Genomic DNA, 23,188 nt, shown 5'->3' on the forward strand with positions numbered 1-23,188 from the left:
TAAAATTCCCAACAAATATGTTATTATGTTACGTTAATTCATAAATAGTTTACACAACAACAAAAACATATTTAATATTTAAAATTTTTTAAAAAACTCCTTTAGAAAATATTGAAGCATGATTTAAAGTGTTGTCGTACTAACACTTTATGGATTTTCATTACATTTAAGATTTGTTTGTGTTTGGAGTATGGAGAGGAGATCAAAATCAAATAAAAAATCTGAGAGAAATTTTCTCTCAAATCAAAATCAAATTAAAATTCTGAGAGATATACTCTCTCATACCAAATTAAAACAACAAAAAGTAATGGAGTGTTTGTTATCAGGGATCATTTGTTGTTAATACAGTTAGTTAGCCATATATTTATAGAGAGACAGATAGTAAGAGAGGTAGGTCATCATATTTGAAAGAGAGAATATGCATACACACTTTTGAGAGCAATAACTTAAGAAAAACAAAATTTCAACACAAAACCAAAAAAAAAAAAAAAGGATACAGGTGTACATTTTGTTTGTTTTGTGGTGATCACGATAAGGGTACGTGGGGGTTGGGTAAACAAATACACAATTCAATCCAATTCGAATGGTACAACGATCGAACTTACCCTCTAAGTCATATGATGACAACCCCGACGTCGCTGGATATTGCGAGTGTTGCTGCTGTATTTCATCTTCGTAGCTACTAAAACTTCGCTGCTGTTGAGCGGCATACTGACTAACGTTTAGATGGCGGCGAGCATTATAGGTCGATGGATCCATGGCATGTCCACCGCTTATGGTTAGATTACGTTGTATTGGCGGAGGCTTTTGATAACCCTGAGAGGATGTTGCAGAGGTCGAGACGGAGACAAGGGCGGCGTTAGAGGAAATGGCAGCGGACGATGCCGGTGTTTGATGATGGCCAGCAGCTGAGAGTTGTGAGGAGGATCCAACACCACTGTAATGATGTGGATGGGTTTGATGATGTTGCTGTTGTTGATGCTGCTGGTGATGTTGTTGTGCTGCAGATGATGTTGGAAGCCTTTGTTGTTGTTGCTGTTGTGGATGTTGTAGTGTTGCATAGGTAACGGAGGAAGTATTTGTTGGGCCTTGTTGCTGTTGTCCACGCATTTGATGTTGTTGCTGCTGCTGTTGTTGTGATTGCTGTTGCATGCGATATTGTTGTTGTTGCTGCTGATGTTGTTGTTGTTGCTGCTGCTGTTGGTATTGGTACTGTTGTTGCTGTCGCTGACTGGGGTGTGCCAAATGCGGATGTTGTTTCATGAGACCATCAATTTCTCCCTAAAAAACATAAAAAAATTAAATAAAAATATATTAAATTAACAAAATAATTAAAAAATAATATATGTATAAAGAGCAACAACTAATGGACTATAATAACGTGGATTTTTTAAAACTATTGTTTTAAGGACTAAGAGGAACGTATATTTTTTTAAAAAACTATTTTTTAGGACAAAAAAATATTTAAAAAAATAAAAAACAAATTAAAAAAATATTTAAAAATTATAAATAAACGTGGATTTTTAAAACTATTGTCTTAAGTATCAAAAGGAACATATCTTTAAAAAAAATATTTTTTAGGACCAAAAAACTTTTTAAAAAAATTAAAAAACAATTATAAAAACAATATTTAAAAATTAAAAATAAACGTGAATTTTTAAAACTATTGTCTTAAGTACCAAAAGGAACATATCCTTAAAAAAAATATTTTTTAGGACCAAAAAACATTTTAAAAAAATTAAAAAACAATTAGAAAAAAAATATTTAAAAATTAAAAATAAACGTTGATTTTTAAAACAATATTTTTTCAGCGCGTATTTTTAAAATAACTTTTTTGGATTTTTAAAAAATATTTTTTTTCAATGACCAACAGAAACGTGGATTTTTTTAAAATATTTTTTTTAAGGACCAACCAAAACCTGGATTTGTAAAAAAATATTTTTTAAGAACCAACCAAAACCTGGATTTATAAAAAAATATTTTTTAAGAACCAACCAAAACCTGGATTTATAAAAAAAATATTTTTTTCAAGGACAAACAGAACGTAGATTAAAAAATATTTTTTAAAAATCAAATGAATCGTGGATTTTTTAAAAGATATTTTTTTAAGAATCAAACGAAAAGTGGATTTTTTAAAAAATATTTTTTAAGAATCAAATGAAACGTGGATTTTTTAAAAAAATATTTTTTTAAGAATCAAATGAAATGTGGATTTTTTAAAAAAAATATTTTTTTAAGAATCAAATGAAACGAGGATTTAAAAAAAAAAATATTTTTTTAAGAATCAAATGAAACGGGGATTTTTTAAAAAAATATTTTTTTAAGAATCAAACGAAACGCGGATTTTTTAAAAAAATATTTTTTAAGAATCAAATGAAACGTGGATTTTTTAAAAAAATATTTTTTAAGAATCAAATTAAACGTGAATTTTTTTAAAAAATATTGTTTCAAGGACCAAATTAAACGTGGATATTTTTAAAAAATATTTTTTCACGAAAAAAATAAACGTGGATTTTTTTAAAAAATATTTTTTCAAGAAAAAAATAAACTTGGATTGTTAAAAAATATTTTTTTAAGGACCAAATTATATGTGAATTTTTAAAAAATATTTTTTCAAGAAAAAAATAAACTTGGATTGTTAAAAAATATTTTTTCAAGGACCAAATTATATGTGGATTTTTAAAAAATATTTTTTCAAGGATCAAATTAAATGTGTATTTTTGAAAAATATTTTTCAAGGATCAAATAAAATACGGATTTTATATTTTTTCAAGGACCAACGTAAATGTGGATTTTTAAAAAAATATATTTTTTAAGGACCAGAAAATATCTTGGATTTAAAAAAAAAATTTTTAAGGAACATAAAATATCTTGGATTTTTAAAAAATATTTTTTCAAGGACCAGAAAAAACGTGGATTTAAAAAAATATTTTTTCAACGATCAGAAAAGTAGATTTTTAAAAAATATTTTTTTTCAGGGATTAGGAAAAAAACATGGATTGGAAAAAATATTTTTTTCAGGGATCAGAAAAAAAACTTGGATTTAAAAAAATATTTTTTTAAGGATCAAAAATGTAGATTTTTGGAAAAATATTTTTTCAAGGACAGAAAAGAAAAGAACTTTGATTTAAAAAAAATATTTTTCTAAGGACCAGAAAAGAACTTGCATTAAAAAAAATATTTCTTTAGGGATCAGAAACGTGGATTTTTAAAAATAAATATTTTTTTAAAGACCAAAATAAACGTGGATTTTTAAAAAATATTTTTTCAAGGACCAGAAAGAAACATGGATATAAAAAAATATGTTTTTAAGGATAAGAAACCTGGATTCTTAAAAAATATTTTTTCCAGGACCAGAAAAAACATGGATTTAAAAAAATATTTTTTTAAGGATCAGAAACCTGGATTTTTAAAAAATATTTTTGCAAGAACCGACAGAATCTCGGATCTTTAAAAAAATATTTTTTCAGGGACCAACAGAAACATAGATTTAAAAAAATATATGTTCAGGGACCAACAGAAACGTAGATCGTGTAAAAAATGTTCCTTTACTGACCAACCGAAAGGCGATCTTTTTTAAAAAATATCGCTTTAAAGGAACAAAACAAAATTGAATAGTATAAAAATATTTTTCCAGGACCAACCGAAATGTGAATTTAAAAAAAAAAAATATTTTTCGAGGACAAAATAAATCGAGGATTTTTTAAAAAAATATTTTTTAAGGACAAAAATAAACGTGGATTTTTAAAAAATATTTTTTCAAAGATAAAAATGAACGTGGATTTTTAAAAAATATTTTTTAAGGATAAAAATAAATGTGGATTTTTAAAATTATATTTACCAGGACCAAAGAAAACGTGGATATTTTAAAAAATATTTTTTTCCAGGATAAAAATAAACGTGGATATTTTAAAAAATATTTTTTCAAGGATAAAAATAAACGTGGATGTTTTAAAAAAATATTTTTGCAAGGACCAACAGAAACGTGGATTTTTTAAAATTATTGTTAACAGGACCAAAATAAACGTGAATTTAAAAAAACAATCAAGAACTAAAATAAACGTGAATTTAAAAAAAAAATCAAGAACCAAAATTAACGTGGATTTTTAAGAAATATTTTAGCAAGGACTTACTTGGTATAATCTTGGATCTTCGTCCTTTTGATGGTGCATTCCTGGCCCGCTCCCACCACTACCTCCACCATAATGACCTTGCTGGCCCCTATTATATTGGCCTTGTTGTGACATCTGTTGTTGCTGCTGCTGATGCTGTTGTTGCATATGTTGTGGCGTCATTGGTTGCATACGTTGCCTTTGGCCCGGACTCATGATGTCCATGCCCATATTGGGACCCATCATATCCCTTTGATTCGTTGTTTGTTCTTGTTGTGAATATTGTCGTTTCAGCATGCTACCCGAACGTTGTAGCGGTAGATTTTCCTTTTCGGCGGCACTACGGGTACGCTCGAGTTTTGGTCGTTTGTCGAGCGCATCGTGAGGATCGACCACAGCCTGTTGGGAAATGTCCTAAAACAATCAAAATGGAAGGAAGGAAGAAACAAAGACACAAGGATTTTGCATAAATTAATGGTCGTGTCCTGAATTAGGCATTGTTGTTGTTGTTTTTGTTTTTTCCCCTTCTGAAGGAAGTCACCAATAAAATTGTTGTACTTACACTGCTGCCATCCGGTTCATTGCGACGTATAAAGCCATCCTGTTGTATGGTGGCCTTATTGATCCACTGACCGGTCTTGGATAGGAGCTCCTGTTTTTTACGGCACAATATGCAAACCCAAATGACCTGAAATGGAACAAAGTGACACATAAATGTAAAAACACACACATATACACTTGGAGTTGGGCAAACGGAAACGGAAACAACGGGTAACAAATTAATACAAACAACAGCAAAACGACAAAACAATTGGCAAAAGTTCAATGACTTGCTTTTGGGTTAGTTTCGATTTCAATTCATTTAAATGCTGCTGTTTCTGCTCCTTCTGCTGCAAAGCCAACCCAAAACCCCCGGTTGATGAATGCCAACAGGATCCAACTGCCAGGCGATATGTCGGGCAATGACAATGGGCCAAGCAATTGATTTAAAGGACTTTAGTTGAGTGGATATTGAGTTTCGTTCTTTCAGGGTTTGACATAATGCCAAATTGTTTGACATGAGGGGGAAGGGGTTAACGTATGGGAGGATGGGAGGGAGGTAGGTTGTAAGCGTGTTTGGTCCCATGAAGATAGCAGGCAATTTAAAACAAAACGTTGACTAAGATGTGTGAACTATTTTAACGACCCCAGAGAGAGAGAGAAAGAGAAAATATCCACTGCGAGAAAAAAAACGAAAAACAATTAAAAATCCCATGAAAGAGTTATGACCAGTTGAGCGAATGAATTGAATTCAAGCCAATAAATTGAAATTTTGAGAATAACTGGTTATTTGATTGGGAAATGGAAGATGGGGCTGATGATATTTGCGGATTTTCTGAGAATTTAATGGATTTAATTTTTAAAGTAATGTTTTTTTTTTTCAAGACTCTTTGAGTTATAATTGTAGACTTTATGGGATCAATCCTTAAGGTCTCTCTTCAGGTTTATTAAAGACCTAAAGTCATGATTTTTGTTAAGAAAAACGGGAAGTACTCTCATGTCCAAAATCAGGTCAGTTTGGAAAAATATATATTTTTCAAGGACTTTCAGATATATAATTTTGAATTGTTAAAACATACCAGATTACCGAAAAAGTAGTCAAGTAATTTTTTGAAATATTTTTTTTTTCAAAAACCTTCCCCCAGCAATAATCCTGTTTTCGTTGAAGACTAAATTCGTAGGTTATGAAATTATATTTTTAAGATATCTTTGATCTATATTCCGACCCTGAGGATTCTTGTGATGATAATTTTCAAAGACAACAGTCGTAGGCTTTTTTTTTTAAATAGTATTTTTTTACCGTAGAAGGCCTAATGGATCCTCGCTGTTTTATTGGTTCAGAACTCGTGGTAGTTTTAAAGAATCTTTTTGGAAGGAGTTCATGATATAAAATATGATTTTTTTAAAGAATAACATTCTAACCAAAAATTTTTTATATTTTTTTTCTTCAGGGCTACATTTTCGTGGACTTCTAGGAACATATTCCTGAATGCAGAGTTTATAAAGGTATAATTAGGACGATTTTAAGAAGAATATTCTTTAATAACAAAATTAGGACATATAATTTTTCAACCATTAAATTCTTCAATTAAAAAAAAAAAACAACCATATTTGCAGATTTTTTTAAATATTATCCAAGTACTACAGATGACATAATCGAGACCTACTCTAAAGAACATTCCTGAACAGGATATCTATGTCATTTTCGAAACATTTAAAATATCTTTTCCAGGACTCTCAAGGCCCTAAAGTGGTTATTTTTATACCCTCAGCCATATGGCTAGAGAGGATATATCATTTGATATGACCAAAAAGTGCCTCATCGAAATAACGGCTTTAGACGCTAGGTCTCTTTGCAACAAATCCGTTTCAGGATATTTGGAGTCGATTTAGCGATGTCTGTCCGTCCGTTTGTCTGTCTGGCTGGTGAGCACGATAACTCTCGAAGGGAGTATCCGATTTGGTTCAAACTTGGTAAATCGTAATATTTTTGTCAAACTTAGATCGAGTTCGGAGATCGAGTAGCTCCCCCACAACTGGTCGAAATTTTGAAAAAAATATATTTTCTGTACAGAAAGAGAAAATATAATCTGATTTTGCTCCAACTTTGCAAATCCTAATAATTGCGTCAGTGCTACGTCACAAAGGACCAAAATTTTGAATAATTACAACTGTTATAAAATTTGATTTAGGAGTCCCAATAATTTTATTAACCCACGGTCTGGTGCCAAGACGGAATAAATCAGTCCACTCCTTCTAGTAACAAACCCCCCCCCCCACAAAAGGTCGAAATTTTCAATTTTTTTTTTTTTTTTGCCCAGAAAGAGCATCAATAATTCGATTTTGCTCCAACTTTGCAAATCCTTATATTAGTGCTAGGTTAGGTGCGAAAATGGACAATATCGGTCCACACCATCAAGTACCTCCCCCACAAAGGATCAACATTTTGAATAATGATAAATCTTATAAAATGTGATTCGAAAGCCATATTATCTTCAAATAACACACATCACAATATTTTTTTTAACTCACGGTCTGATGTAAAGATGGATTTTCACCCACAGAGGGTCAAAACTTTGAATATCCCTGAAGCTCATAGAACGTGAATTAATATCCGATCTCATTTACAATTGGCACATCTGAATATTTCCATCAACACAAGACATTTTATAATGATGGTTGAGATCGGAATACTCCTTCTGGTACGTCCCCTACAAAGGGTGAAAGTTTTGAATAATCAAAACGATTATAAAATCCGAAATAAGCATCCAGTTCGATACTTATATTTCACATATCCCATCATTTCTACTACCACAAGATCTGCTGTGAAGACGGAATATATCGGTCGTCTCCTTCAGGTATCTGCCCCACCAAGGATTACAATTTAGAAGATCCATGAAGCTCATAAAACGCGAAATTGTCATCCGATTCAATTCATACCTGGCATATCTTAGTATTTTATTACGACAAGATCTGTTATAAAGATGAGACCATTCCTTCTGATACGTCCCCAACAAACGGTCAAAATTTCGAATAAACGATCATAATATCCGAAATTAGCATCCGGTTCTCTTCAAATGTCACACATGTCATTATTTTTACTAACACAAGATCTACTGTGAAAATGTGGTATATCGGGGAACTCCTTCTGAACAAAGTGTTCGACATTTTTAAAAAGGAAAACGGTCACAAAACACGAAATAAGCATCCAACTCTATTCAAATTTCACACATACAAACATTTTTGCGAACACAAGATCTGTTGTGAAGATGATATACACCTGTCAACCCCTTCTGGTACCTCACCACAAAGGGTCACGATTTTCAATACTTTTATCTGTCATAACTTGCGAATCAAGTCGGCGATTCTATACAACTTGTTATATCTCTAGATTTCTCTTAACTAGAAATCTGATATGAATATGTCATTTATCGGAATTTATGATTTCCTATAAACTTGGATATAAATGTTCGATTTCGTTTCAATTTTGCACATACCAATATTTTTATACGTATTAGATTAAATGGAATTTTTCGGTCCGTTATATATGTTACCTCACGCACATTTCCACATTTTCCAAACATTTGCACATGTCTCATATAAAGTACAGGAAGTAGTCGATATAGTCCAAATCTGTCACATTGTATTACTTTTATCAATCTTAGGTCAGGTACGAATTGGTCAATGCTGGCCAAGTGCTACGGAACCTTCCCCATTAAAAGTGAAGAGTTTGAATATTCATAAGTCAAGGCTGGGGGTACACATCTGTCGGCAAAATCGACTGATGCTATTTGACTTGTTATACTCTCCACCATAGAATGGAGGGTATACTAAGTTTGTCTTTTCGTTTGTAACTCCTCGAAATATATATTTTAGACCCCACAAAATATATATATTCCGTATCAGCATAAAATTCTATGTCTGTCCGTCTGTGGAAATCACTTTACTTTTCGAACGAAATGAATTAGGTTGGTAAAATTTTACTCAAATGTATATTGTGTCTGCATTATTTTTGGTATTAAACATGGGTCATGTAGGTCTACGTATTGGTATAGCCCCCATATAACAGTACCTCCCGATATTCGGTATTTTGATAATATTAGCGACATTATTCGACGGAATTGTTTCAAATTTGGTACTTGAAGTTCGTAATGGATACTACAGCCTATGTCAGAAATGCGGGTCCACGCCTTCGTATAACCCCCATATAACAGTACCTCCCGATATTCGGTATATTGATGGTTCTAGCATCACTATTCACCGGAATTGTTTCAAATTTGGTATTTAAAGTTCGTAATGGATACTGCAGCCTAAGACAGAAAATTGTGTGTGTAGGTCCACGTCTTCATATAGCCCCCATATAACGGTAGCTCCCGATATTCGGTATTTTGGTGATTTTAGTGACATTATTTACCAGAATTGTTTCAAATTTGGTATAAGAGGTTCATAATAGATACTACAGCCTATGACAGAAAATTGTCTGTCCACGTCTTCGTATAGCCCCCATATATGATGATTTTAACGACATTATTCGCCGATATTTTTTTTTTTCAAGTTTCGTAAATATAACAGCTATATTCGGCATTTTTAAGAATTTAACAGAATTTTTAACGTATTTTATTTTTTTTTTTTTTGAAAATTGCAATTCGGCCTGGTCGAACTTTCAGCTTTCTTACTTGTTTTAAGTTTAAAAATATTTATCAAGGCCCATCTGACGCATATATTTTGGACTATTTTCTGAGTGGTTTTTAAAATACTTTTTTTAGGGCAACTTGACCAATTGTCGTTAATTTTAAAGATTGTTCTTCAAGGACCATCAGACATATAATCTTGGATAATTGAAGGACAGTCTGACAAATTATTGTGGATTCTGTAAGGATATATTCCCAAGGTTCGTAGTGGATTGCTTTCTTTTAAACCAACAGTTCAATGCATTTTAATTTTGGCAAGGGTACTTTTCAAAGGCTATCTGAGAAATATTTGTAGATTTTTTAAAAATTTTTTTCAAGGACTACTTGGATGGTTTAGGAATTTTTTTAGGGACCATAAAACCAAAAATTTTAAAATTTTAAAAGTGTAATTTTTCAAGGACCACTTGACCAATAATCGTTAACTTTTGGATATTTTATGAAGGATAATTTTATAGATATTCGTGGATTTTTAATAAGATTTTTTTTCAGGGAACAGCTTGCAAACGAACGCGATTTTTAAGAATATTTTATTCAAGACCCACCAGTTTTTCCATTTTTCATGGAAAATCTGAGAAATAATATAGGATTAGCTAATTAGCCCAATTTACAATGTATGTGAATTTTCTTGATTTATATTTAATCCTTTGTATCAAAGGCTAATATTTATGGATTTTTTATTTTTTACGACAAAAGTTGATTGATTTCTAGAAAATTTTATAGTATTTCTTCAAAATCGACGATATTCCTTCGATTGAATCCCACAATAATGGACTTTTTTACAGCAGTTTTCATGAAACCCTTTTGAAAAATCAACCAAAAGCTCCTTGATTTAAGATCCTTTAGAAGTCTTTACTTAGCTCAGACGTCTTTCAAAAAATATTATTGAACTATTTTCTGTGGCTATTTTCAACATTCAGTCATTTCTGCTTCAATAAACAATTTAATGATTTAAAACATTTCCATCCATAGATTTTTCATTTCATTTTCATCGGGTTAATTATAGCTACCAACTACAAAAACAACAACAGCAACGACAACATCGATAGGTCATGTAAATATTTTCAATATTGCATTGTTAATGTTGCCAAGAAAAAAAGAAAATCGGAAAAAAACCAACGAGCCAAACGGACGAAACGAAATGAGCCCATAATATTTTGTTCATCATTCAATTTCTTATCTCATTTCCTTCGACACAGAACAATATTGAATTCTCATTGTTGTTAAAAAGATGACGATGCTGATGATGATGATGAAGGAGAAGAAAAGGAGACGGGCAGAGGGAAAAATTGAGGAAGAAGAAGAAACTGAACTACAACAACCGTTTTTGGCTCTTTGATAGCAAATGACCTAATTTCAATGTGTATTCATGTTGCTGCTGTTGTTGTTGTTGTTGTCAAGTAGAGAACAAAAGTTCATACTCCCAAACCAATATTATTTCAGTCCATGTCAAATAGCCCCATCCATGCCTCCCCACCTCATTCGATTTTATGGTCCAATTTTTATTTAAATATCAATGCCAATTTTATGGAAATGTTGAGAAACCTCATTGAAAATTGGCCTTTTCAGCAGATCTGAGCCAAAAAATGGAACGCAGAGCAAGTAGAGGCAGAAGTCGAAGTAGCTGAAATAAGAAATGAAGCTGAAATTGCAAATGAATTTTAGATGTGTTGATATTGAATTGAAATTTATCTATTCGTATTGTTTTTTTTTTTTTTGGAATTTCATTGCTAAGGTGTTCAATCAAAAGTTGGTAAAACAAAAGAAGAATGTGTTAAGTTTTTCGGTGGTTTGGTGAATGACTTGGGTGGGTTATGAAATAAAATTACAATTTTTTTGAAGTGATTTGAAGCTATGGTATAATTATGTGGATTTAACTCTGAAAGGGTCAAACTTACTCTCAAAACACCCCAAGTATAGTTCCAATAATTCCAAATATTTACACTGTGCGACAAATTTAATTTTTCTTAAATTACTTGAAAAATCCAGCAGATTATTAAAATAGAGCTAAAAATAGTAGACAAAAGTCTAAATCTTACCCAAAGGCTAGGAACTGATAAATATTAACAACACATTTTTGGGGTAAAGCTGTACATCATGCGGGTATATGTCAGATTCTCCCACAAAGCATCGTATTAGAAGAAAGATGTCAAAGACAAAATTATTCGGCATCGAATTTCATTCTAACTCACAAAAGAAAATAAGTCTCTATTTCCTTTTTATATGAAGAAAAAAATCGCATCAATGTTGACAAAAAAAGGAAAATATTTACTGATTCTACATTTCCATCCTAGACACCAACAGTGATCCAAATTTAGTACTTTTCGTACAATTGTAGTACACATTTCCAAAACCACCGTCAGATCTCAACACCAGATGCCAACAAACACATACAAACCAAATTTCAGGACTTCACATCCATTCCTTCACCTAGTACCAAATTTAGCACTATTTAGTACAATTATAGTACATACTTCCAAAACCGCCTCCATATCTAAATTCCCGACATCCTCCATATGTAAGTTCCTCAATATCAAATTTGAGGATTCCAGGTCAATCCATTCACCCAATTCCTACATTTTTACCACTTAGGACTTTTCGTAAAATTATAGTACAAATTTTAAAAACCACCTCCATATATCGATTTTTGATACCAACAGAGACTTCAATATCAAATTTTAGGATTCCAGATCAATTTTTTCACTCAATACCAAATTTAGTAAAATTAAGTACTTTTCGTATAAATATTGGTCGCATTTCCAAATTACTGTCAAATCTCAAGCAATTTACCGTCAGTAGTCTAAATATCAAATTTCAGAATTTTATCTCTATCCACCATTTATTTTAACATTTAGTAGTTTTAATAAAATTAAGGTACACATTTCCAAAACCAACTCCATATCTCGATTTCCAATACCAATAAAGACCTAAATATCAAATTTGAGGATTCCAATCCAAACCTTCCACCAAATGCCCAATTTAGTACCATTTAGTACTTTTCGTACAAATATAGGACACATTTTCCAACGACTGCCAAATCTCAAATACAGATACTGTCGGTAGTCTAAATATTAAATTTCAGAATTTTATTTCATTCCTTCACAGAAAACCAAATTTAGTAATATTTAGCACTTTTCGTACAATTATAGTACACATTTCCAAAAACATCTCCATATCTCAATTCCAGATACCAACAGAGAGTTCAATATTAAATTTGAGGATTCCAGGCCAATCCTTTGACCAATAACAAATTTAGTACCATTTAGTAATTTTTGTACAATTATAGTACATATTTCCAAAACCAATATATAAATTTCTGATATTAAGAGAGACCTCAATATCAAATCTAAGGATTCCAGCCCTATTCCTTCAGCCAATAGCAAATTGAGTACCATATGGCACTTTTCGTAAAAATACAGGACACACTTCCAAACCACTGCCAATTCTCAAACACAAACAGAATTGTATCTCTATCCCTTCACCCAAGAACAAATTTAATACCATTTAGTACTTTTCTCACCATTATAGTACCATTGCACAATTGACCCACCTCCAATTTTTCTGTTCAAAATCTATTTCAACGTCTCTGTATTGAAACACTAGAAACCAACAGTGACCTCAATATCAAATTTCAGAATTCCAACTCTTCACCCAACACCAACTTTAGTATTATCTAGTACTTTTCGTATAATTATAGTACATGTTTCCAAAAATGCCTTTATATGTCCCATATACATATGAAGAGCGACGCTAAAACCTAATTCCAGATTTCAAGCACTATCTGTTCACCCACATTCCAGTCCAATCCCTTAACCTAATACCAAATTTAGTACCATTTAGTACTTTTTGACAACTATAGTACATATTTTCGAAACCATGTCCAGGCTAAACTTGAACGGCGACCCTAATATGAAATTTCAGATTTCAAGCACTGTCTGTTCACCCATTACCAAATTGTATAAAATATAGTACTATTTAGTACTTTTCGAACACTTGTGGGACACATTTCCAAAACCACCTCTTTATGACAAACCTTCCACCCACAGGGTCCCCAATACAAAATTTCAAAATGCCAGCTTCATCCGTTCACCCTAAATCAAACTGGTCCATTTAGTACATTTCGAACACCACCTTTATATATCAAACGTTCTTTCCAACCTAAATTCTCATCAGTTCACATAATACAAATTGTTACATCCCACAAAGTATATATATTCTTGATCGGCATAAAATTTTATGTGGATTAGGGATGTCCGGCCGTGTATCCGTCAGTGGAAATCAATCTAGCTTCCGAACGAATGGAAGTAGATTGATAAAATTTTACTCAAATGTATATAATGTCTGCAGGATTTTTGGTATTGAAAATGGTTCAAGTAGGTTCACGTTTTGGTATGGCTCCCATATAACGGTACCTCCCGATATTCGGTATTATTTTATTATTATTATTATTTTATCGACATTATTCATCGGAATTGTTTCAAATTTGGTATTTGAAGTTCGTAATGGCTACTACAGCCTAAGACAGAAAATTGACTGTGCAGGTCCACGTCTTCATAGAGCCCCTATATAACAGTACCTCCCCCTATATTCGGTATTTTGATGATTTTAGCGACATTATTCACCGGAATTGTTCCAAATTTGGTATTTGAAGTTCGTAGTGGATACTACAGCCTAAAGCAGAAAATTGTCAGTGTAGGTCCACGTCTTCGTATAGCCCCCATATAACAGTATCTATATTCGGTATTTTCATTATTTTAGCTACATTATTCATCAGAATTGTTTAAAATTTGGTATCTGAAGTTCGTAATGGATACTACAGTCTGAAACACAAAATTGTCTGTGCGGGTCCATGTCTTCGTAAGCCCCCATTTAACGGTATCTCCCCCTATATTCGGTATTTTGATTACTTTAGCGACATTATTCATCGGAATGGTTTCAAATTTGGTATTTGAAGTTCGTAATGGCTACCACAACCTAAGGCAGAAAATTGTCTGTGTAGGTCCACGTCTTCGTATAGCCGATATTCGGTATTTTAATGATTTTATGGACATTTTTTCACCAGAATTGTTTCAAATTTGGTATTTGAAGTTCGTAATGGATACTACAGCCTAAGACAAACAATTTTCTGTGCAGGTCCACGTCTTCGTAGAGCCTACATATATCAGTATCTCCCCCTATATTCGGTATTTTGATTATTTTAGCGACATTATTCACCGGAATTGTTTCAAATTTGATATTTGAAGTTCGAAGCGGATACTACAGCCTAAGACAACAAAATTTCTGTGTAGGTCCACCTCTTCGTAAAGCCCCCATATAACGGTACCTCCCGATATTCGGTATTTTAATGATTTTAGAGACATTGTTCACCGGTTTTTATACCCTCCACCATACTATGGAGGGTATATTAACATTGTCATTCCGTTTGTAACTCCTCGAAATACTCATATCAGACCCAACAAAGTATATATATTCTTGATCAGCGTGAAATTCTAAGTCGATTGAGCGATGTCCGTCTGTCTGTCTGTCTGTCCGTCTGTCTGTCCGTCTGTCTGTCTGTCTGTTGTAATCACGCTATCTTTCGAATGAATTGAGATAGGTGGCTAAAATTTTGCACACATGTTTATTTTTCCAGTAGGCAGGTTAAGTTCGTAAATGGGCCATGTAGGTCCACGTTTTCATATAGCCCCCATATAACGGTACCTCCCTATATTCGGTATTTTGATGATTTTAGTGACATTATTCACGGGAATTGTTTTAAATTTGGTATTTGAAGTTCAAAATGGATACTACACCCTAAGACGGAAAATTATCCGTGCAGGTCCACGTCTTCGTATAGCCCCCATATAACGGTACCTCCCTATATTCGGTATTTTGATGATTTTAGCGACATTATTCACCGGAATTGTTTTAAAATTGGTATTTGAAGTTCGTTATGGGAACTACAGTCTGTGACAGAAAATTGTCTGTGCGGGTCCAGGTCTTCGTATAGCTTCCATATAACGGTACCTCCCTATATTCGGTATTTTGATGATTTTAGCTACATTGTTCACCGTTTATTTCAAGTTTCGAATTTGAATATGGTAATGGCTTATGACCAACAATGCCTATGTATGTCCACGTCGTATAGACCCCAAAATAACGGCTATATTCGGTATTTTTAAAATTTTAACTGAATTTTTTAAGGATTTTATTTTTTGAAAATTTCCAAATTCGTTGCAAATGGTGGAGGGTATTAAAAGCTCGGCCCGGCCGAACTTACTGCTTTTTAACTTGTTTTTTTTTAAGTTTTGCATTTTAATATTGTAATGACTTAGGAGAAAAGTTGCCCATGCAGGTCCATGTCGTCGTATAGACGCTAATATAACAGCTACATTCGGTTTTTAAGGTTTTAACAGATTTTTTAAAGGATTTTATTGTTTTTGGGAATTGCCAAATTCGTTCCAAATGGTGGAGGGCATTTAATGTTGGGCCCGGCCGAACTTACAGCTTTTTTATTTGTTGTCCAATACAAGGGATTCCATTTTTGGCACATTTTAGTACTCTTCCTACTCTTTTAGTACGAAAAATTTCCAAAAACTTCAAAAAATTATAATACGCCTGACTCACACACCATGTCTGACCTTCGTGCAAAATTTCAAGATCCTAGCCTTAGCAGTTTCGTCTGGTCTTTGATTATCGGTCAGTTATTTCACTGCTCTTCACTACTGAGTGTTTTCGATTTTTTCAACTCTCCGCTTGAATTGTTATTTTCACCCAAAAAAATTCAGGATTTAAAGTAATTACAACAAAAGCAACCTAACCCAGTAATATATCTATTTGTTATGTAAATTGAAAATATGTATGTGTGTATGTATGTTTGTATGTATGGTGGGCAGACACTTAAGTCGAATACTGATTTCTTTGGCATGTGACTTGTACGCACTGAACAAAAATTTGAAATATGTTCGAGTTGACGCCAAATATCCTAACTCGAGACTCGAGCAAATCCTCGAGATAGCCTGGTATGATTACCAGTTTTGTTTGTGGCTGCTGTGTGTGTATGTGTGCAGCTTCTTGTTTGGTTTTTGTTTTTATTCCGGCTGTTGGGCTATTTTGAAAAATTGTTAACTGCGTAACTTTATCTCCTCCAATTATCTCTATTGTGGAATTTCTTGGCATTGCTGTTGCTGGGCCTTCTTTCGGTTACTCTTAGCCTTATTTATTTCTATACAAAATAGAACGCACACACACAAACATATTCTTATAATGTATGGATGTGTATGTATATATAGATATGCATATTGTAAGTGGGCAAGTAAGTTCGAATGTATTTTTTTGTGCTTCGTTGTAAACAACAATGGCACACAAAAAAAAATATCCTGAAGGTTATTTTAAAACAACACACAGCACAGAGACTAGCCCACATCGGGCATAATTGAGGCACAAGCACGCACACACACACACTCGCACGCACTGTAAATGCAGGGCAAAAAATCCACCATATAATTTTATGTTCCATCTCCATCTCAGAAGTCAACGAAATAGCCTACTGCCACATATAAGTCCTGGCGAAGGACAACTCATTTTCTTGCCAACGACAAGACTCAATGGCAGAAAACATCGAAAGATAAAAAATTATTTTGAAAAGACCTTAAAAATATAAGTAATAAGCCATTAATAAGAACAGCGAACAATTGTGTGTGATATGAGAAGTATTACATCCTATTAAAATAGTTGAGGTTTACATCACTTTTTTCCGAATTTTGGCCACTAAAATACACATACACAAGTTCTACTAGATTTCTATTTCAACATTAACCCATTAGTGTCACCAAACTTTTCCCATAGTCAAATCTGCTATTAGTTTGTTTCATGTCGTACTTACCTTATTGCTGCGCAGTGTCACTTTGCCACCGCACCGGGCACAGCATCGGGTATTGCAGTAGTGACAGATATGTCCAACACCATCAGCAAACTTAGTCTTCAGACAAATATGACACGTTGCCTCAAGTTCGATACCAGCTTTCTTTTGCTGTTCGGAACGCTGTCGGATTTGCATTTCCAGTGACATGACCTCATCTTGTTTTCGTCTAAAAATAGAAAAATAAAGAATGAAAATTTAAAAAAAAATTAAATTAAATAAATAAATAAAATTGTCAAATAAAATCTAAGGTTGCTGACCCAAAAAATTGCGGACAAAGCCAAGAAAAAATATTTTTTTAAAAATGTATGGCCATGAATTATGGCAGGTCCTAGAAAATAAAGCAAATAAATCATTTTTTTGAAATCATTGAAAATATACCAGAAACATGGTTATGGCGATGCCTTAAAAATATTAAATATAAAACCCATTAATTAAAAATTACTAAAAACAATAAAATACATAGAAAAAAGCCATTAAATTGTATTTATCGGAATTAAAATATATATAGGAATATATATTTTTAAAAGGTAAGAAAGCAACTAAGTTCTGTCGGGCCAAACTTGTAATATCCTCCACCATTAGGAAGGAACTTGAACTATTAAAAAAAATACGAAAAATACCGTTATACCACTATACGGGGTCTACACAAAGACGTGGACTTGCATAAGTAATTTTTTGCATAGCCTGTAATCATCAAAATGCCAAACACCGGGAGGCTGTAGTACCCATTACAAACATCGAATACGAAATTCGAAACAATTTGGGTGAATTAAGTCGCTAAAATCATCAAAATACCGAATATCGGGAAGTACCGTTATATAGGGGCTATACGAAGACGTGGACCTGTAAATTCTTAGGCATAGGCTGTAGTATCCATTACAAACTTCGAATACGAAATTTAAAAAAAAAAATTGGGTGAATAATGTAGCTTAAATCACATCGGGAGGTACCCTTTCATGGGGGCTATAGGAAAATGTGAACCTGCATACGAAATTTTTTTAGGCATAGACTGTTATACCCATTACAAACTTTGAATACGAAATTTGATACAATTCGGGTGAATAATGTCGCTAAAATCATCAAAATACCGAATTCGGGAGGTACCGTTATATGGAAGCTATACGAAAACGTGGACCGACATTGCCTTCTGGCAAAATACACATGTGTACAAAATTTTACCTATCTATCACAATTCGTTCAAAAGATAGCGTTATTACAACAGACGGACGGACAGACACGCAGACTTAATCGCTAAATCGTCAAAGAATGTTACGCTGATGCAGAATATATGCAAGGTGAGATAAAAAAAAAAACTACAATAATAGACTCTACAAAGTATATATGTTCTGGATCAGCGTAATATTCCGAATAGTTACAAACAGAATGACAAACCTAATATACCCTCCATAGAATGGTGGAGGGTACAAAAATTGATAGACATTGGGGTTCTTAGCATATTTTTTCATTGAGATTTTTAAAGGGGGAAAATAGGGTATTTTAAAATGGCCATAACTCCTTAAATATAGACTTTCGGGGATCTGAGCATATTTTTTCATTCAGACGTTTAAGGAGGAAAAATAGGGTATTTTAAAATGGCCAGAACTCCTTAAATATAGACTTTCGGGGATCTGAGCATATTTCTTCATTCAGACGTTTAAGGAGGAAAAATAGGGTATTTTAAAATGGCCAGAACTCCTTAAATATTGACATTTCATTGTGAAATTTGAAGTGAATTCGAAGAATATTTTGCTTTCTTTGGGCGTTTTGTTTGTTTATGGGGGAGGTACCAGAAGAAATGTTCCGATTTCTACCATCTTTATAACGGATCTTGTGTTGATGGAAATTTACCAAATCTTAATGGAATCGGATTTTCAAAATTTTGACCCGATATTATCCATTTGCGCACCTGATCTAGCACTGATGCAAACATTAGAATTTGCAATGTAGGTATATATTTTATTTATTTTTAATTTTGCCTTATTTTTGCCCAACCCGAAATTTGGCCTAAAAATAATATAAAACATATAACTGATATTTCGATGAGGCACGTTTTTATCGTATCAAATGAAATATACCCTCTGTAGCCATATGGTATGATAAAAAAAGTGAAAGGCTGTAGGCCCGGCCGAACTTTGAATACCCTCCACCAATTTGGAAAGAATTTGGCAATTTTCAAAAAAAAAAAAATCCGTTAAAAACTTTGTTAAAATCTTAAAAATACCGAATGTAGCCGTTATATTAGGATGTATACAACGACGTGGACCTGCATAAGCAACTTTTGCCATAAGCCATTACAATATTTAAATGCGAAACTTGAAACAAAAAATCGGTGAATGATGTAGCACTACATGAGGGCTATGCCAAAACGTGGACCTGCACAGACAATTTTCTGTTCGTGCATTACGAACTTCAAATACCAAATTTGAAACAGTTCCGGTGAATAATATCGCTAAAATCAAAAAAGTACCGAATATCGGGAGGTATCGTTATATGGGGGCTATACGAAGACGTAGACGTGCACAGATAATTTTCTTTCTTAGGCTGTAGTATCCACATTGAACTTCAAAACACCAAAATCGCTAAAATCACCAAAATACCGAGAATAGGGAGATACCATTGTATGGGGGCTATACCAAAACCTGGGCCAACATGGCACAATAATAAAAGTCCTGTAGACATAAAATACATTTGAGTAAAATTTAATAAACCTACTTCATTTCGTTCGGAAGCTAGAGCGGAAGGACATCGCTAAATCGACATAGAATTTTATGCTGGTCAAAAATACATATATTCTTTTTGGGCTCTAAAATGTATATTTGGAGATGTTACAAACGGCATGACAAACTTGATATATCCTCCATACTGTGGTGGAGGGTATAAAAAATGACTTATGCAGGTTCTCGTCTTAGTATATCCCCCATATAATGGTTTTCATTTGGCCGGTATTTTTCAACCATTTTTTTTAGATTTTGAAAATCCTACCAATGGTTGTGGATTTTTATTTCAGTTTTAATTCGAAATATTTCAATTTTAATTTGAAATATTTCTATTGAAAATCAAATTTATTAATTTGTAATTCGAATACTTAAAATGTTTTACACATCAATTTGAATTATTCCACTTGAAATTCGAAAAAAAAAACAAAATTCGAAAAGATTTTTGATTTTTTTTTTGCAATTTTCAAATTACAATTTAGAAATTTATAATTCGAGTTTCTAAAAGTAGAAATTTGAATCAAAAGTGGGATGAGTGACAAAAGTAACGAACTAAAATTGGAAATCTTTCAAAACTTGAATTTCAAATGGAATTTAATGAAATATTACGAATTTCAACTAAAATGTTTCGAATTCCCTCTACAAAATATGTAATGCCTAATTTTGCATAAAATATTGAAACTTGATTTACGATCTCCCCAATGACGTCATTGTCATTGTGCCAATATTTCTCTCGAATTATTTTATTGTTTAAATTTTACTCACCGCATAATTTCATTTTGCTGTTCCTCCTCCTGTTTCTGGCGCCTCAGAACGTTTTCGATTTGCATGCGTTCGTGAGGCGTGAGATGTGACAAATCTGGCATGTCATCCATTTTGGCGAATCGAAATGCTGCTGCTGGTCAATATGTCTTCAGGATTAATGTAATGTATGTGTTTTGTTGTTGTTGCTGTTGTTGTTATTTGTATTTGCTATTATTCCAAAATCTATAAATGGAATGTTGTTGTTGTTTTGGTATGCTTTAATTTATGATTTATTTTTTTCTTCTCTCTCTCTACACTTCTCAATAACTGATGATAATTTTTTTGTTTAACTATCAGCCAAATATTATTATTGTTCTGGTTGTTGTGGTTGTAGTTGTTAAGGACATTTTGTTGGACTCGGTTTCATATACATGTATGTGGTTATGTATGCGTGTGTGATGTAATTTGAGAAAAAAATTATATTTTATGGATTTCTTATTTTTGCAAATGGCAAATGGAGAGGGGGGTTGCTCTTTCCTTTTGGTTAATTACGTATATTTTTTGATGCTTTGGTTTTGTTGCATTATTCGGAATAACTAGAATTTATTTATTTTTTTAATAGTTGTTTTTGTTATATATTTTTCTGGTTGATTTTTTTTTTCGGTAAGGCTTAAAGCTTTTCTTGGAAAAATAAATATATGTTTATTTTTTGTTTTAATTATTTAACTAAAATGTTTCCTCCTTTAGTTACTTCGTTGATTAGTGGATTTAATTTTTGGGAATTTTTGTTTTTTTTATTTTGGTTTATAAAAAAAGAATATATTTTTGTTGTTGTTTTTTTTTTAGTGCGTTAGATTATTGGTTAGTTGTTGTTCTTGTTTTTTTATGAAATCGTATGTTCCTTTCTTTCCATATAACTTGGCTTATTTTTATATGTATATATATATTTTTTGTTTTGTGGTTTTTAATTTATTTAAATAATAATGGAAGAATTTATTTTGGTTTAGTATAATTTTTTTCTTTAATATTTTTAATATTAAATAAATAATATTTTTTTAATGTTGTATTTAAAGCTTTTAATTTTTGTTTAAATTTAAACTAGTTTTTTTTATTTATTTATTATTTTTTATTTTTGGTAATGTATAGTTTCTCCTTTTTTTGTTATTTATAAATCTGTATATAGTTATTAATTTTTTAATAGATTTTATTAAATTTTTTTTCAATTTGTTTTTTTTTTTTGTCCAATATATTGAGTTTTAGTTGTATTGTTATTATTTTTTAAATCCTTTTTTTTTTCTTGTATTATTATTATTTTCAATATGTTTAATTAAATTTTAATTCGAATTCAGTTTAATCACAGACTAAATTTATGGAATTTTTTTTATTCAGAGTTTTTTTTCTTTTTTATTTTATTAGAAAAATATTATTATTATTATTTTTATGGGTGTGTGTGTGTTTGTTTTGTGGCCTTTGTATTGTTTGATAATTTATTGTTATTAATTTTTAATTTTTTGTTTTAATTAAATTTGTTTTCGTTGAATTTGTTCGCTTGCCATTTCCATATTTACAGAACGCGCTGTGTGAATGAATGCTGTGGGATTCGAAATGAAGTTGTGGTTGCTGTTATGTTTGTTGCCTGAAGGATTTTATGATGTTTTTTTTTTCTGTTGTTTGTTTAACTCCTTTTGTTTAGTTATTGTATTTGAGTTTCGTTTAATATTTTTTTGTTGTTGTTGCTCATTGCAGTTTGCATTTGGGAAAAAAAAGTTGTATGTTTTTTTTTTGTATGCAAATGTTTATTTTAAAATATTAAATAATGTAGTTGCAGTTGCGGTAAATCTGAAAAGAGAAGAAGGAGGAAAAGTTAAATTAGTTATGTAGAATTCGATTCCTTGATTTTTTTTTTTTCGCAAAATTAAAAAAAAAAAAAAATTAAAAGCCCGCCAAAACTCCCACGCAAGAGCAATGAAAAACTTCTCGATCTAAAAAATTACTAAACAATACATTTAAAAACCCAAAACCACGATATGGTGCAATAAAATATTTTTAACTTTTTTTTTTTTTTGAAACACATTTCCAGATTATACCTGAATTTTTATAGTTATGGAAATACATTTATGAAATATATGGTCTATAAAAAACTTGTTTATACCCTCCACCATACACAGTGTGGAGGGTATATAAAGATCAACATTCCGTTTGTAACTCATCCAAATAATAACTTTAGAAATAACAAAGTATATATATTCTTGATCACCAAAAAAATAGCCCTGTCCGTTTGTCCTTCCGTTGTAATCACACTAGAGTAAAAACGAATAAAGATAGGCAGCTATAATTTTGCACAGATCAGTCTATTGTCTGTAGGCCAAGTTCGAAGATGGGCCATATCGTAAAGCCCATATATACCCCCTATGCAGGTCCACGTCTTTGTAGGCCCCAATTTAACTGTAACTCTCCACATTCCCATATTTCCAAACGATGGAGGGA

The 23,188-nt window shown here is 32.0% G+C and overlaps 1 protein-coding gene across 2 annotated transcripts; it reads right to left on the reverse strand.

Annotated features, from left to right (window-relative positions):
- Window positions 1-294: 294 nt before the first annotated feature.
- On the reverse strand, window positions 295-21,864 carry LOC101900493 (rab-3-interacting molecule unc-10). 2 transcript variants are annotated; one of them, XM_059129037.1, is made up of 5 exons: window positions 20,723-21,864; window positions 17,205-17,409; window positions 4,675-4,800; window positions 4,134-4,511; window positions 295-1,281 (listed from the first exon to the last, which is right to left on the reverse strand). In XM_059129037.1, the coding sequence occupies exons 1-5, from the start codon at window positions 20,830-20,832 to the stop codon at window positions 349-351; spliced, it is 1,752 nt and encodes a 583-aa protein (XP_058985020.1). In that variant the 5' UTR covers window positions 20,833-21,864; the 3' UTR covers window positions 295-348. The 2 variants fall into 2 exon arrangements, with proteins under 2 accessions (XP_058985020.1, XP_058985019.1); XM_059129036.1 differs by having other exon boundaries at window positions 297-1,281; window positions 4,134-4,526; window positions 20,723-21,861.
- Window positions 21,865-23,188: the final 1,324 nt, after the last annotated feature.

This window comes from Musca domestica, unplaced genomic scaffold (assembly GCF_030504385.1).
Source record: "Musca domestica strain aabys unplaced genomic scaffold, Musca_domestica.polishedcontigs.V.1.1 59, whole genome shotgun sequence".
Taxonomy (NCBI): Eukaryota; Metazoa; Arthropoda; class Insecta; order Diptera; family Muscidae; genus Musca; species Musca domestica.